Raw genomic sequence first — 17,657 nt, forward strand, 5'->3', positions numbered from 1 at the left:
TTTCAAATACTTGGAAACAGTGATCACTGAGAGAATTTGAATGTAAATTCCTTGAGGACTGGATCTTTCTTTTTTGTCTTTGTATATCCAAGGCCTAGCACTGAACTGTCAACATTCTGACAGGTAGTCTGAGGTAGTCAGTAGACAGAGAGGAAGGGGTGGGGCATTCACCGCATGTGATCTCATCAGTTTGACAACTAACCTTACCCTTCGGAACCATCTTCCCTACATTCTGGACTTAAAACATGGTGGAAATCCTGCAGGACCTTTCCTCAGCATCTGGGGCCTCCTCACTCTGGATCATCTTCCACCCAATATCCATACCTACTAGCCTGCTCACCATGGAATATTCCCTCTCCACCCACACCAGGGCCCTGCTGTATTCTCTCATAGGTAAATTCCTCTGGGAGCCTCTATTTTGTAAAGGAGACCAGGTCTACCTACCTCCATTTCCCAGTCCTCATTTTTCAGGTCCTTTGTTTGTGTTGTGTTCCTGCACCTAGCACAGGGCCTGGTTTAATAAATGCTTATTTCCTTCCCTGTCAATATGCCACTCCTCTGCAGTCGGTAGTTTGGTTTTTTGTTGGTTTTAATTTTTTTTTTTAAGGCTCTGGAGGAGAAAGTGAGGCTGGTGACTTCACACAGCCCTCCCTCACTTAACTCCAATTCACTTGCATGTCATGGCATCACCTCCCTGATGTCATTGAGGTCTTCTTCTAGAACAAAGCACAAACAGCAGCATCAGCAATTGCCTAGGGTACTGATAGGTGTCCAGCGAAGCCATGCATCAGAGGCGAAACCAGCCTCCAAAGCTAGCTCTCCATCCATTCCACTACCTGCCAGTTTCTGCCTTTCACACAACAGGCCTTTAAACAATAGTGTGTTGAATTGCAATGAGGTCAAATCTCATCAGTATGTTCAAAGAGGAGATTCCTTTGGCAATCCAGCATTCCTAAGAAGCCCTAAGTAAATGCTCTTGAACAGTGATAAAAATAAGAATGTAAAGTTCTGGACCCAGCTCTCTACTGTCAATATTTAAGTACCAAGGGGTGGAGGGAGCAACTAAAAGTTCCCAACTATTTACAGGCGAACGCAGACTCTTGGGTTAAAACCCTGCGGCCTCAGGGAAGGTTTCGAGTGGACCCGCCAGCCTCCAAGGGTCCAAAAGCCGCCGTCACTCCCAAGCGTCCTAAAGCCCTCTCGGAGGAGGGACTACAGCCCAGGTGGCTTAGGACGCCAGCAAAGGCGGGCAGGGCTGACTGAGCTGGTGCCCCAGGGCTGGGGAGGGAGAGCCGGGGCGGAGTCACGCGAGGACGGGAGTCGGCACCATGGAACCTCCCGGGGTAGTGCTGGTAATGGGAGTGAGCGGCTCGGGAAAGTAGGTATTTAGGCTGGGGTCGCGCGCGTGCCCACGACAGGGCGGGAGGAAGCGAGAGGGCGGGGATGAGTCTGCAGCAGGTGCTTAGTGGACCCTGAAAGTAAAGGAGGGGAGCGGAGCTGCCGGGTCCGGCGGCCGAGGGAGCAGAGCCTGCAGGGCCGTGCAGCTGGGTCTCCGCAGCTCACCCGCTGACTTTAGCAGCTGCGTGAGCGAGCTGCAAGGGGTCACGTCGGGAAGCCTCGCCCCGCACGCCCAGGGAAGCCGCGGGGCCCCGGAACCAGGTTCTCGCTCCGCCCAGGCCAAGGCCCACGCAATGTCACGTCATGCGTGGCCGCCCCATTCATGAATCGGCTTCGCCGACTGCACCGCTTTGGCACGCTTTGGACTTGTAAAGAGTCCAAAAGGTTAAGAGCAACAATTTTCCCCTGCCCTCTCCCCCCACCCAATCTAGAAACCTCGCTGACCCACTATAAGCAGTCCTAGGTGACCCACATTAGGCCACTAAAGACTCTTAAGAGTGAAGAGCAGCCCCCCCCAACCCCAGCACACCCACCCACGTGCTGAGTGAGCCGCATTTTAAAAACAGTTTGGCACCCTAAAGAGATGACTTGGCTCTTTCCCCACCTTCTGCTAGTCTTGTCCCGCACCCGCCCCCACCCCTGCCCCATCAGCTAATGTTTAACAACTCTAAGGCAGACTTTTAAAAGGCCTAGTAGCCGGAAAGGATGGCTCTGAGGGAGTGAATTAGAATTGTTTAGGCTGTAATTTAAGTACAATTTTAAGAGAAAAACTGCAGCTGGCAGCTGGCACGTGGTAGGTGTTTAATATATGCTTGTTGATTGATTTATAAAGTGGCGGTGAAAAAGTAACTGCCTCGAAACTGAAATTTCCTTATCACCAAATAATGCCACCTAAATTTTTATTATTTATTTAAAATATTTATTTAAATTATTTTGTCTTTATTAGACTTGAGATCAAGGGTTGTGTTTTGGCTTTGTCATACCAGCGCTTACCCCAGCGCTTGGCATGTTGTACTAGATTAATGAATAATTGACTTTGCATTGGCTCTTTAGAGCTGTACTTGCAGTCAGGAAACCAAGGTTCCAATTTCTAGTCTGATAATTACTAGCTGTGTCACCCTGGGCAAGTCACAGGCATGTGGTCTACTACCAGACCCAGGTACTCTTATCCCTCCTTTTCAGCAACCTTTTGTGTGCTGTTTACTTTCATTAGAATGTAATCTCCTTGAGGGCAGGTACTGTCATTCTTCCCACTTCTATGGCTTCTTAGTTTGGTAAGTTAAAAAAAAAACCCTAAATGTGTTATGGATACTAGTATTCCACTGACCCCTTCCCTCAATAAAATTCCATCGCCTTACATTTTAAGAGGGGAAAACATTTTAATAAGAACCTGAAAAAAAAAAAGGAATAGACTGAATTACAGGGTTGCAAATTTAGACCTTGAAAGGCCCTTAGAAGTCAAATGGCAGGGGCAGCTAGGGGGTGCAGTGGATAGAGCACCGGCCCTGAAGTCAGAAGGACCTGAGTTCGAATTGGACCTCAGATATATAACACAGCGCCCTTACTAGCTGTGTGACTTGGAGCAAGTCACTTAACCCCAATTGCCTTACAAAAAAAATAATAATATGGGGAAAAGCATGTTCACCCTGGAGTCAGAGGCTCTGGGGTTAAAATCCTTCCTTTAACAATTAATGTTGGTATAACTTCAGGCAAGGCTTTTAATATCCCTGGTCCTCTGTTTCCTCATCTGTAAAAGGAGGGGATTGGCCTTGGAAGCTCGACTTCCTTCTAGCTCTAAACCTCTGATCCTATCGTCTCATCTTCTAGGATCATTAGATTCTAACCTCAGCAGCCTTTCTAATATAATGAGGCATTTTCCAATCATGCAAGATTTGATCAGATAGCCCACAGGCCCTTGCTTATTTTTTTTTAAAGCTAAAATGCATACTGTACAAGGTTCCACTGTACATTAGACATTCTCTTTCACTGTTGCTTACACAGTGAGCAAGTGCACCCGCCCCTTGGCTGAAGTTTACAGGTCTCCCATGGAGAAGGGGGTCAGGCCAGCTCTTTTTTAAAAAAATCAGTAATTGCTACTCAATTCTTTGTTCCATTTACTGGGATCAGCTAAGGCCAAGCAGTTAATGATCATTATTTTTGCTTATGATATTTTTCACATTCCAATACCATCCATGGCAGCAGAGAAAGCTATTTCTTGGGCCCTCACTCACCCCCTCTCAACAACAGGGAAGACTATGAAATGCTGATAGTCTGAACATTATCGTATTCTCTTACAGATCAACAGTGGGATCACTTCTGGCAGCTGAGGTACTGTTCTGTTATGTGTCCTCATAGGTGCATGGGCCTGCTCAATTATCTTTTTCTCTCAGGAACCTGCAGTTCCCTCTATTATTTTTTAACCATGCCTATCATTTCATTGGTGTTCATAGCTCCTGCTGAGTAATTGCCTCGTACAAATGCAAACTGGTTTGTTTGTTTTGTTTTTTGGTGAGGCAATTGGTGTTAAGTGACTTGCGTAGGGTCACACAGCTAGTAAGTATCAAGTGTCTGAGGCTGGATTTGAACTCAGGTCCTCCTGACCCCAAGGCTGGAGTTCTATCCACTGCACTGCCTAGCTGTCCCTCCAACTTTTCAATGTAGAGATTTCAAAGGTTGACTGGCCCACTCACTAGGAGGTTGTATGACTTGCCAGAATGTCTCAGAAATGAGACTTAGGGGGCAGCTAGATGGTGCAGTGGATAGAGCACTGGCCCTAAAGTCAGGAGGACCTGAGTTCAAATCCAGCCTCAAACCAAACACTTGATACTTACTAGCTGTGTGAGCCTGGGCAAGTCACTTAATCCCAATTGCCTAAAAATAAAAAAAAAAAGTGAGACTTAAACCCAGACCTCTCAGAGTCTGAGAATAGCATGGCATCCTCTTTGCTACACTTCTCCTTATCCTATTGTTCCCTTTGTATCAGGGGTTCTTAACTTGGGGTCTGTGAACTTGGTTTTTAAAAAAATATTTTGATAACTAGTTTCCTTTACAATCCTATATATCAATCCTATATATTTTATCTTACATATTTAAAAATATTCTGAGAAGGGAGCCTTGGGCTTCACCAACAGGATCTATGACACAGAAAAGGTTAAGAATTTCTGCTCTTTGTGTGACCCTGGGCAAGTCATTTAACACCGATTGCCTCACCAGAAACAGAAAAAAAAAATTCCTGCTCTTACTGTGCATAAAATGCAACTACTTATTTATTTCATTTTCTGTCTCGGTGTTTAAAATAACGATGCATGAAGGAACAAAATGGTGCCTACAAATGGAAAGCACCATTTGAAATGAGTCTTTCCTCCTGTACGTAATGCACATCAAGTTTTGGCATGGGTTTATTGCTATGTGAGACAGAAGCAGTGAGGTGGCACAATGACTAGAGTGTAGGACTTGGCATGTGAAAGACCGAAGTTCAAATCCTGCTTCAGACATTGACTAGCTTTATGAGTCTGGGCAAGTCACTTAACCTCTGTCAGCTTCAGTTTCCTCATCTGTAAAATGGGGATAATATTGGCACCTTTGTGAGGATCAAATGATATATATGGTAAAGTGCTTTATTTGGCTTAAATGCTAGCTATTAGAATGGGGAGAAATTCCCATCACTTTTCTTGACCAGGCAGTGTTGATAACCACTTGATGACTATAATTTGAACTGTTCAACCTCCCACATGTGATATTTTGGGTTGTTTTTTTTTTTAAGCTGGGGTGGAAATTCTATGATGCAGATGACTACCATCCTGAAGAAAATCGAAAAAAGATGGGAAAAGGAATACCACTAAATGATCAGGTAATTTAATGCTACAATAAGATATATAAGAAAGAACCCTGGACCTGAAGTTGGAGAGAAGACCTGAGTTTGGCTCTACCACTTAATTCTTAGGAGCTCAGTTTTGTCTTTTTGCAAGGAGGGAAGGGGAAAAGGGAAAGGGAGAAAGAAAGAAAGAAAGAAAGAAAAAGAAAGAAAGAAAGAAAGAAAGAAAGAAAGAGAGATGTCCAGGCCTGTAATTCCATTGGTATAGGGAGTTCCTACACCACGTACAACTTATAGTCTTATGAGAAGTGAAATCCCTTATCCTTGGTCAGGCATAGCCAATATGTGTCAGAGGCAACACTTGAACCCAGATCTTCCTGGTGCCAAGGGTCACCCTTTATGCTGTATGCCATACTTCCTTTTCAATCAGAATAATACTTGAGCTACCTACCTCTCAGGATTCTAGTGAAGATCAAATAAAAATAAGTCTAAAGGCCTTCCTTCTCTTAGCATTGAGATCAGGAGGGTGTATGCTAGGATGGTTAATATGCTTATCTTACCTTTGCCCCAGTCATGAGAAGAAGAGTCAGGCTCCAGGACAGGGCAGATATCAAAGATCACTTGGAAGCCAGAGGGCTAGGGCAAGGGAACATTTGTAAAGTGTGTAAAAGGGACTAGAATCAAGTGGATACAAATACAACTATTGTCACTTTCTTCAGGCTTGACCCACGCTCACCCCACCCCCCAATTTGATTTCAAGCCAAGTTATTGCATTTTCTTGGCTATTCTCCATTGTCAGTGTTTTTATTTTATGTGGCCCTGAACCAACAATATTAGGTCTCTCTGTTAGGAATTACAAGAAATTACATCTTAAGACTGCACTTTCTGTACTGCAAGGAATCTAGCCAGGGATATGATGGTCAATGTTTAACAATCAGCTCTTGGAGAGGGGATGTATACATGATAACTTTTAAGTTTAATTGCATTATTAACATTTTCCCCATTACTTTCTTAAGTTTCAACAACAAACAGAACAATAAATCAAGTCCTCGTTTGTAGTGTTTGCTAGTTTCCGAGGTATAAATGCTTACTCTGAAAATTTAATCATCAGCTTTCACAACCATTTCAAGCTGGCTTCCACATTCCCATGGATACAGTTTTTGTCTTTCACAGTCTGAATCTTTGACATTCAAGACTGGATTCACAATATTTGACGTTAAGAAAGATAATTAGGATAATGGAGCTCCTCTTTAGATATGAATATGTGTTGCAAATCACGACAAACAGAATATGGGTGATTGTGTTAATAATTTGAATGTATAGAAGCAGAATCTGGGGCTGCCCCTTTTAGCTCACTTGGTTAGAGTACAATTCAGATGAGGCTAGAGTCTCAAGTAATCAGGCAACCAACAAGCATTATTATCTACTATAGATGAACAGATTTAATGAATTCATTACAGAATCACAGAACTATTCAGCCCCTGACATAAAGGGGATGGGCATGGAGTAGTGAGAGAACACTGACCTTAGGATCAGAAGATCTAGGCTCAAGACCCAATTTCATTGCTTACTAGCCATGTGACCCTGAGCAAGTTACTTAGCATCCTTGAAACCTCAGATTACTTATCTGTATAATAGAAATACTTGCACTACAGGGTTATATAACTGTGGGGATGGGAAGTACTTTATAAACTATAATGTGCTATATACACATTTTTTTTCCCTTAACACCAATGATTTCATTGGTGTACAAAGCTTTTAGTGAGGAATTTCCTCTACCAGTGTAGATTGGCATCTTTTCTGCAATTTAAAGAGTTACCTAGAACACAGAGAGGTCAAGTGACTACTCAGGGTGGCAGAGCCAGTATAAGGCAGAAGTAGAAATTGAATCCGGAGGCTTCCTGACTCTGAAGCCACCTTTCTGTCCACCGTGTTCCCCTGCCTCTCATGCTATGATTATCTACTAGATTTTGGTATGATTCCTTGAGAGTAGGGACCATGTCTCAATCATCTTTGAATCTCTCCTAGTGCATCACACATGCTTTGCACATAGCAGATTGTTGATTGGTAGATTGATAGCAAGGAGAATATGGTTGCATCAGCATAAATCCATCATGACCACTAAGAAGAACAACTCTAATCCCTGCTGCTGATGTACTAGTAGTGTTAGCATTCTAAGCAAAAGAGAATATTAGATTTTCTCTTTATAGTAGAATAGGAGAGCTAAAGCAGGTACAGAAAACCAACTTACTAAATCATGTTAATATTTTTCCAGCCCACCCTTTTCCTAAACTTTCCAATTCACACAACAGAATAAATTAGATTTTTACTATGACATCTACAGCAGCTAGGTTGAATAATGGCTAGACCACCAGGCCTGGAGTCAGGAAGACTCCTCTTCCTGAGTTAAAATCTGGCCTTAGACTTTTACTAGCTGTGTGACCCTGGGCAAGTCACTTAACTCTGCCTCAATTTCCTCATCTATAAAATGAGCTGGAGAAGGAAATGGCAAACCACTCCAATATCTTTGCTAAGCAAACCACAAAAGGGGTCATGAAGAGTCAGACACTATTGAAAAATGACTAAACAACAACGAGAAATGAGACCCACAGTAGCTATGTGGAAGCCTCACCTAACCCCAGAATGTAATGAGGTGGCTTTGATGCTATTTCAGTTCAACAGTTCAAAAAATATAGAGAACCAAGACATTGTGTTGGGATGAAAACATAACTAAGAAATAGTGTTTGTCCTGTTCAAGCTTACGATCTAGTAGGCAATTGGGTGACACAGTGGATAGAGCATGAAATTTGGAGTAAGGAAGACCTGAAGTTGAAACCTGCTTCAGATATTTACTAATTAGGAAGACCTCCATGTTGGATGGAGGCACTATGGAAAATTTTTAGAAAAACATGACCAAGAGTTGTATAGGATGAGAAGGCATGGATGAGTAGTAATCTGTACCATTGGAGGGAATAGCTACATTGATGATATCAGAGAGTCAAGGAAGATGTAAATGGTCCCTTCTTATTAAATTTATCATGTTAGTTACTGAAATTTTTTTAGCTAAAGACCAATCGTGATTCCAGAGAATCAGTGATGAAGCGTCCTACCCACCTTCTGATGGAGAGGGAGGGAATCATATTGCAGAATGAGACATACATTTTCAGGACTGGCCAATATGGGAATTTATTTCACTTGACTGTGCCTATTGGTTATAAGGATTTTTTCCTTTTTTTTCTTTTCACAGTTTTTCTCTTTTCTTTCTTTCTTTTTTTTTTTTTGGAGGGAGAGGAGTAGGGATCAGGAGGAAATATGGGGATAGCATTGCCAAAGAAAGGAAAAAAGAAAAAGAAGAGTCATCAAAACACATGTTCAAATGCATAGTAAAGAACAGAAGGAAAGCCAGAGGAATCACACTAACAGGAAAGCTTTGAAAATGAAATGTTGAATTTATTAAATATTTTAAAAGAAAAGCAGGCTGTACATAAGAGACCCACAATTTCATGTACAATCTTCTCTTTCTGTTCTAACATATATATTTTATAGAATTTTTTTTAATGGAGAGGAAAAAGCCTCAATGTAGTTCGTGTAGCAAAATAATAAAATAGAATTAAGAAATTTTTTGAAAGATAGAAAGGAAATTACCACTGTGGCACATGTCTAAAATTTAGAAACTTTTATGAAATGAGAGTTATTGACATTTGAAGCCAGGTACCTATAGTCACATCCTGATTTGAAAAGGGGTGTGTGTGCAATGTTTATCAATTGGAGAATGGATGAATAAATTATCTTATATGAATGTAATGAAATAGCATTGTGATATCAGAAATGATGAAAGGTATGGTTTCAGAGAAACCTAGGCAGACTTATATGAACCGATGCAGATTAAAGGGTGCAGAACCAGGAGGACAATTTATACAATAATAATAGCATTGTTAAGACAAACAACTTCGAAAGGACTAAGAACTCTTATCAATGCAATGACCAGCCATGAATCCAAAGGACCAATGATAGGGTACCTCCTCACAGAGAGGTAGTAGGAGCAGCTGGGTAGCACAGTGGATAGAGTACAGGCCCTGAAGTCAGGGGGACCTGAGTTCAAATCAGGCCCCAGACACTTGATACTTACTAGCTGTGTGCCCTGAACTAGTCATTTAACCCTATTGCCTAGCAAAAAAAAAAAAAATCCAAAAAAATAAACACAAAGGGGTAGTAGACTCATGGTGCAGAATGAGACATTTTTTTTGACACGGCCAATGTGCAAATTCATTTTGCTTAACTATACATACGTAAGGGTTTTGCTTTTGTTTTTTCAATCAAGGGAGGCAGAAGGAAAATAAAATAATGCTTATTAATTTTTAAAAGTATCAGAAGTAGTGCTTAAACCTAGGTCTTCCTAATTGTAAGGTCAGCTTTCTAATAACAATAGGTAGCATTGATATAGCCCTTTTATGTTTGCAAGGTGATTTACAAATATCTCATTTTAGCTTCACAACAGCCCTGGACTCCAGGGCCAGGGATCTACCTTCTCCTGGAGCTACTCTGATATCTATTAGCCATCCCCTGCTGCTTCTCTGTTCCCTTAGTATGAGGCATTAGAATATGTTATTATGTAACACTGAAAGCATCACTGTTTTTTTACTCTGCCGGTTACAGATTCTTGTCTCTCTCCCTGCCCCACCAGCTCCAGGAACTTCTGTGTAATAGCCTCCAAAGGCTTCTCTCTTGCCGCCTTTCATATGGATATAGAGAGATACCAAATCAATTATAATCCATTAAATACTGATGTGGTATTATCTATGTGACTCTTTGTCATTCGGTAAATTTGCCTCCCCAAAAGGGTCATGGAATGTGCAATATTTGCATGAAGAAAATGTGTAGTATTCCAAGATATGTTGGATCTCAGGTAGTAGCTGACCTATATAGGTAAACATAGGTATGTGGTTTTTAAATGGGGCCACTCGTAAGTGGGCCAATGTCCTTCAAGTAAAGCTTCTTAATGACTAATTAGCTGTGAGTTGGTTACTCACTCATGTTCCCAGTTCTCCAGAATTAAAGGGGAGCTCTGAGACATAATTAGGCTTTGTTAGGAGCTTTGAGATCATCTTATGAAATCTACACTATGAAATCAAACTGTAATAAGAGACATTATTGTTTGTTTGATTTGCTTTCAGGATAGGATTCCATGGCTTTGCAACTTACATGATATTTTACTGAGGTAAGAAAATAGTTGGCCAATGATGTATGCCCACTGTAAAGCATAGGTATAAAAACCATATTAAAAGATTAAGTAATCAGTAACAAAATATCCCACTGATCAGCCATTCACAAAATTTTTGGTGACACCAAAGAACTTTTGCTGATGAGGTTATATAAATAACATCTTTGTATTATTATGACAATAGTTTTGACCTCATAGGTTCACAGAAAGGGTCTCAAGTACCTCCAGGAGTCTTTATACCATACTTTGAGAACCACTATTCACAACTACCCTGAGAAAGGGTGCTATTATTATCCTATTTTCCAGAAGAGGAAACTGAAGCAGACAGAGTTCAAGTGACTTGCTCAGGGTCACACACCTGCTAAGTGTCTGAGGCTGGATTTGAACGCAAGTCTTCCTGACTTGAAGCCCAGCATTTCATCCACTGTGCCGCCTTACTGCTTATATGACTATAAACCAGTAACCCTGGTTTTAGGTACTGCTTGTAGGAATCAGCATCTTGTTCACTAATACTTCTTTCTGTTCCCAACTCAAATAAAAAACAAAACATATTTGATACAGATGTTTAGACATGATACATTATAGCACATGGAGGATGCTTATCTATGTGAGGATTGGTAGGAGGGACTAAGGATGTTTAGCCTGAAAAAAAGATATGGGAATATGGAATATGGGGCTACATGAAAAAAGCCTTCGAGTGCCTGAAGGAGTATTATATGGAAGTATTATAGGATATGGAAGAATTAAATTTGTTTTTCATTGCTCTAGAGAGCGGAACTAGAAACAAATGAGAACTTGCCAAGAGGCAGGTTTTGGCCTGATAGAAAGCCAAATTTCCCAACAGTACTGTTCAGAAAGTGCCATGGACCACTTTGGGAGCTAAGTGACTTTTCCTATTGAAAGCCTTTAACCTCCAATTGATAAATGGTCAAAGGATAAGAATAGGCAGTTTTCAAAGGAAGAAAATTAAAGCTATATAGTCATATGAAAAAATACTGTAAATCACTATTGATTAGAGAAATGCAAATCAAAACAACTCTGAGGTACCACATCACACCTACCAGATTGGCTAACATGACAAAACAGAACAATGATAAATGCTGAAGAAGATGTGGGAAAATTGGGACACTAATGCATTGTTGGTGGAGTTGTGAAATGATCCAACCATTCTGGAGAGCAATTTGTAACTATGCCCAAAGGGCTATAAAACTGTGCATACCCTTTAAACTCAGAAATACCACTTCTAGGGCTGTATCCCAAAGAGATCACACAAGTGGGAAAAGGACCCACATGTACAAAATTATTTATAGCAGTTCTTTTTGTGGTGGTAAAGAATTGGAAATTGAGGGGATGCCCATCCATTGGGGAATGGCTGAACAAGTTGTGGTATATGAATGTAATGGAATACTATTATGCTATAACAAATGATGAGCAAGCAGACTTTAGAAAAACCTGGAAAGACTTACATGAACTGATGCTGAGTGAAATGTGCAGAACCGGGAGAACACTGTACAGCCACATGGTGCAACGTCTGACTTTGACAGACTTAACTCTTCTCAGCAATGCAAGGATCTAAGACAATTCCAAAAGACTCGTGCTGGAAAATGCTATCCACATCCTCCCATTCCTCCCATTAGTTTTAATTCTTCTTTACATCATGACTAATGTGAAAATATGCTTAATATGAATGTATAAGTAGAGCCTATATCAGATCGCAAGTTGTCTTGGGGAGGGAGGAGGAGAGTGAGGGGGAGAAAATTTAAAACTCAAAATCTTATGGAAGTGAATGTTGAAAACTAAAAATAAATTAATTATTTAAAAAGAAAAAAAAGCCTTTAAGCAAAAACTTGTTTATAACAACCACTTGTTTGTAAAGGGGGTTTTTGTTTGGGTGTTTTACTAGATGACTCTAGAAATGTTGGTCAGGCTACGCAAGGAAGTACTTATTTTTATTAACATGAGTGGGGTATTATATGTGCCTAATTACCATGCAGTATAACTACTGTGCTGATCTTTAAGTCTGTGCCAGATCAACTTTGTTATAACTTTTATTCAGTTACAACACAGAACAGTACCTGCACGGGTTTTTTCAAACAGCCTGCTGGTCTTTAGATCAGAGCAGAAATGTCACCAGTGATTTCAGTGGTATGGGGTACTTCCTCTACCAATGCAGCTTAGTATCTCCTTTTCAGCTTATATGGTCTTGGAGAATTGCCTCAAAGGCTAAATGACATGCCCAGGCTTCCACAGTGCCATGCTGCCTCTTCTTTCTGCTTCCAACTTTGAAAAAAATCAAAGGGTACATTGCTTATTACCCTCTCTTTAACAAAATTCCAAGCATATAGTTTGCCTCTGAAAATAGCTATGCCTCTGAAATAGCTAGGTGGCAAAGTGGACCAGAGTTCTGGACTTAGGAGTCAGGAAGATAGTGCAAATTCAGCTTCAGACACTTCAAAGCTGTGTAGCCCTGGTAAATTTCTTAATCTGTCTGCCTCATTTTCCTCAACTGCAAAATGGGGATGAGCTAGAAGTCAGCAATTATATTCCTCTGATGAGGCAGAAGACCACCAGACTTCCATTTGCCCTGCTAGTACACCCCAAGGTATTCCCACTTCCCCCTCCAATGCCTGACCCCTGGAGCTGCCTTCTAACCAAATGATGTAGCCTTTTGATCCCTGGGCATTGCAAATTGTGCTAGCATTGCACCCTTCGATTTTCCAGGCCTTTCCATCCACCTGACAGCTAAACTTTGTTTTATATGTGTTGTTTCCTCCAATTAGAATGTGATGTCCTTGAAAGCAGGAACTGTATCACTTTTGTTTGTTTGAAGCCCCAATACTTATCAGTGTTTGGCACATAGTAAATTTCTAATCACATAACCCGGATTGCCTCAAAAAAATAAAAAGATACCAGTCAAAAGGTTAAGTAACTAGGTAACTCATCAGGACTAGAAGTCAGAGTGGGTACATCATCTACATTAGTTGAAGAAGTTCCCCAAACTGATGAACTCATGGGTTCAAACAACAACAACAGAAATTCGGAGGTTAAGTCTCTCTTTTCTCCTTCCTTCTGCTGCCCACCTCTGACACATCATTACCATAAAACAGGATAAGGAAGAGAGAAACTGAGAGATTAAAATCAAATAAACATTGCTGGTCATGAATAGTTTGGTAGAAGGCGGTCACTGCAAAATCAGTTAGATTTTTGTATTCCCAGTGAACTCCATGAACAGACATTTGTAAGGAGGCTGTACATAAAATGCAGGGGTATCAATTCCTTGGTATATAGTGGGCAGAACCCTGGCCTTGGATTCTGGAAGACTCAAGTTCAAATCTGCTTCAAATACTTGCTGTGTGACCCTGGGCAAGTCACTTAACCTATCTATGCCTTAATTCCCTCATCTGTAAAATAGAGATGATAGCACCTTCCTCATAGAGTTTTTGTGAAGATCAAATGAAATGATAAACGCACAGTGATTTGCAACCCTTTAAACTCTATATAAAGGTTAGCTATTATTATTCTAAATCATGTCTTTGGATGTGGTTTCAATCCAGTGATAAGCAAATGAAATTAAGACATTCACATATTGCAGATCCTACTGACTTCTCCTGATGCCCCTTCCCACACACCTTATTTCATTTTATTTTATTTTTTAAATAGAAAGGTGTCCTCAGGTCAAAGTGTGGTCCTTGCCTGTTCTGCTTTGAAGAAAATGTACAGAAACATCTTAATGAGAGGAGAAGGTGCTGCAACTCAGAACTCAGAAGAGCCAGGAGAGAAAGAAGGGTTTCCAAAGCTGAAGCTCCTTGTGGTCTATTTGAACGGGTCTTTTGAAGTGATCTCTGGGCGTTTAGCCAAAAGAAAAGGACATTTTATGCCACCAGAGTTGCTACAGTCCCAGTTTGACACTCTGGAACCCCCATCAGCACCAGAAAATTTTCTGGCACTTAGTGTGGAAAGAAGTGTCTCAGAAATGATTCCTTTTATTGTGGACAATATGAAAATGAAATGAGAACCCTTTCAGACAAATCATCAGATCTGAATTAGACATAAATAATCATTATGTCAAATCTCCATTAAGACATTCCTACTTATAAAATACCTTAATTTTCTCCTCTGAATGTCAGTTCTACAATGTACTGGAAGTTGCTTATTATGCCTTGCAAAAAATATCAAAATTGTTTCCCAGAATACTTTCCCCTGACACCTGCTAATCAAATCCTCCCTTATGACAAAGAAGTGGGTGAAACCCAGCCAACAAAGTGACTACATCTAATGACATATGTCACATTGCATACCCATGGCTCTCCACCTCTCTACCAGAAAGGGGAAGGTATTTTTCCTTCTTTCTTCTCAAAGATCAAAATGGGTTTTACTGAGTTTGGCAGCACTTGTTTAGTGTTTGTTTTTAATTGGCATTATTGTAGTCATTGTGTATTTTGTTTTCTGGTTCTGTTCTCTTTACTCTAGATCAGTTCACACAAATCTTCCCATGTTTCTCCAAATTCCTCCTGTTCATTGTTTCTTATGGTACAATAATATGCCTTTAAATTCCTTTAACAGTTTATTCGTCTATTTTCCAACTGATAGGTAGCAACTGCATTTAAAGTTTTCTTCCTTCCATGAAGAATATTGCAGTGAATATTTTGCTATATATGGGATCTTTCTTACTGTCCCTGCTGTCCTTGGAGTATAAGCCTAATAGACAGATGGCTGGGTCAAAGGATATAAAGAGTTGAGTGATTTTTCTTTAATAATCTTGGAACAATTTACTGTCTTCGAATAGTTTATGGGATTTCCAATGACTTTAGAGCTATCCTCTGCTGCACTGGTAATGTTTATGTGGGATCTGAGGATAGTTTTGGGATTTTGATTCCATCCATGAGGACAGTGATTAAAGCTAAGAGCAAAGAACATAAATGGGGGGGATGCCCACTTTTAGGGAACAGGAAGTATAGAGGTATCAAGGAGGGAACACAAGTAGTGATCAAGTAAGATGGAGAACCAATAGAGAAGATTGTCACAGGAGCCAGAGGAAGAATGAATGAATGAATGGATAAATAAATGAATGAAAAAGCATTTATTTAGAGTTTACTGTGTGTCACGCACTAGGGATATAAATACAAAAGCAAAAAACTGCCTGTCCCCTAACTTACATTCTGTTAAGTCATTTTTCAGTTGTGTCCAACTCTCTGTGACCCTATTTGAGATTTTCTTGGCAAAGATACTGGAGTGGTTTGCCATTTCCTTCTCTGGTTCATTTTACAGATGAGGAAACTGAGGCAAACAGGATTAAGTGACTTGCCCAGGGTCATACAGGTAATAAGTATCTGAGGCCAGATTTGAACTCAGGAAGATGAGTCTTTCTGACTCCAGGCCTGGAGCTCTATCCACTGTGCCACATAGCTGCCCCAAGCTTACAGGGAAATTATATACATTGGGGAATGGTGGTGAAAGAGGCCATAAGGAAGATGTCAACAGTGTTAAAGACTGAAGAAAGGACAAGAGGATGAAGACTGACAAAAGGCTATTGAATTTGTTGATCGTGAGGAAGCAGTTTAGGCTGAAGTTGGTAATTGATGAGTGACTTTCGGCAAGTCATTCAACTTTCAGAGAGGCAGTGTGACTCAGTAGATAAGGTGCTAGAATCAGAATCAGAATCAGGAAGACCTGACTTAGAATCCCACTTTTCTGAGGTTTACTTAACAGCACAGCCCAGTGACTAAGTGAAGACTAAATATTTAGGGGGCAAAGAAGTACCAATATGATGGGGATCATAGGCTCCCATACATTTTGGATAAAACTAATTTCTGATTCTCAGAAGCAAAAAACCAGAAGGACACAATGGGAAAAGGCAATACACTTGAATGTGAGGACCTGGATTTGAATCCTACCTCTTCCACTTAACCTATTTGATTGGACAAATTACTTAGTTCCTTTGGGACTCAGTTTGCTCATTTGTAAAATTAGGGAGTTGAAGTAGCAGGTCTCGGAAGTCCCTCTTCCAGCTCAAAATCATTGATACTATGATGATCAGGATGACAAGGGGAAATGTTTCTTTTGAGTCAGAAAGGGGAAAACTCTAGGGAAAATGAAATGATAGATGGATAATAAAATTCCTCAAGGGCTGAAACAGTTTAATAACTATTATTTACTTACTAATTAGTTACAGCTGATGCTTAATTTTGAGGGAGAAAAATAACACCCATATCAATCAACCCACCAGCACCATCTGACCAGAAATGATAAGCAGGAACTTGTCATTTGCAAGTCATACCCAGAAGATCCGGTAGTACTAACAACCCACACCTCACTACACCACAAGGTGATGGGGTAACTGTGTTTCTGGGAAAATGGGAAGAGAGAGAGCAATCGAGTATTAAGCCAAGGCAAATATTTTTGTCCAAAAGCAATTGTGTGACAACTTCAAACTGAGCCTCAGATACTAGCTGTATGACCCTAAGCAAGTTACTTAGCCTGTTTCCCCAACTGTAAAATGGGGATAACAGCATCTACTTTGCAAGGTTGTTGTGAGGATCAAAGGAGATAATACTTGCAAAGCACTTAGCAGAATATTTATTGCTTGCCTACCCCCCCCAAAATAGAGACAGCCATGAGGTCAAGGAAAGAATATAGGGCTAGGCATCAAGAACCTGGGTCCCAGTCCCAGCTTTGCCTGGGGGGTGAGGGGTGGGGAAGAGACAATCAGGGTTATATGACTTGCCCAGGGTCAAACAGCTAGTAAGTGTCCAAGGCTAGATTTAAACTCAGATCCTTCTGACGCCAGGACTGGTGCTCTATCCACTGCATCACCCAACTGCCCCCCAGCTTTGTCTCTAACCAGCTTTGGTTATGACAGTCTTTGGATAAGTCACTGTACCTAATATTTTTCATCTATAAAATGAGGAGTGTGGACTAGATTATCTCTAAGCCCCTTTCACTTCTAGTATTCTGTGATTTAAGTAGATGTGATTTTTTTTAAAAGCAATTTCAAGATTTGGGGCACACTATCTCCTACTTCTCCCTCAAAGATGCAATGTATTGTCAAACCAGGGTCCTGAATTATTACTTAAAACCTGGGGTCTTGTTCCTATGGAAGTGTTTTGCATGACTTACACATGTATAACCTGTATCGAGTTGCTTGCCTTCCCAATGAGGGTGGGTGGGGAGGGAAGAAGAGAGAAAATTTGGAACCCAAAGTTTTAAAAACAAATGTTAAAAAAA

The 17,657-nt window shown here is 40.7% G+C and overlaps 1 protein-coding gene across 3 annotated transcripts; it reads left to right on the forward strand.

Annotated features, from left to right (window-relative positions):
* Window positions 1–1,127: 1,127 nt before the first annotated feature.
* On the forward strand, window positions 1,128–15,512 carry IDNK (IDNK gluconokinase). 3 transcript variants are annotated; one of them, XM_020966970.2, is made up of 5 exons: window positions 1,128–1,382; window positions 3,696–3,726; window positions 5,162–5,248; window positions 10,387–10,430; window positions 14,094–15,512. In XM_020966970.2, exons 3-5 carry the CDS (start codon window positions 5,219–5,221, stop codon window positions 14,443–14,445), a joined length of 426 nt encoding a protein of 141 aa, XP_020822629.1. In that variant the 5' UTR covers window positions 1,128–1,382; window positions 3,696–3,726; window positions 5,162–5,218; the 3' UTR covers window positions 14,446–15,512. The 3 variants fall into 3 exon arrangements, with proteins under 3 accessions (XP_020822629.1, XP_020822628.1, XP_020822630.1); XM_020966969.2 differs by having other exon boundaries at window positions 1,128–1,378; XM_020966971.2 differs by lacking the exon at window positions 3,696–3,726 and having other exon boundaries at window positions 1,128–1,378.
* The last annotated feature ends 2,145 nt before the right edge of the window (window positions 15,513–17,657 follow it).

This window comes from Phascolarctos cinereus, unplaced genomic scaffold, assembly GCF_003287225.1.
Source record: "Phascolarctos cinereus isolate Bilbo 61053 unplaced genomic scaffold, phaCin_HiC Scaffold_4;HRSCAF=312, whole genome shotgun sequence".
NCBI classification, from domain to species: Eukaryota; Metazoa; Chordata; class Mammalia; order Diprotodontia; family Phascolarctidae; genus Phascolarctos; species Phascolarctos cinereus.

Coding starts and splice junctions, on each gene's coding strand:
- IDNK (XM_020966969.2), top strand. CDS start 1,329: ATGGAACCTCCCGGGGTAGTGCTGGTAATGGGAGTGAGCGGCTCGGGA. Junction 5,249..10,386: donor GAATACCACTAAATGATCAG/GTAATTTAATGC, acceptor ATTTGCTTTCAG/GATAGGATTCCATGGCTTTG. Junction 10,431..14,093: donor TTACATGATATTTTACTGAG/GTAAGAAAATAG, acceptor TTTTTTAAATAG/AAAGGTGTCCTCAGGTCAAA.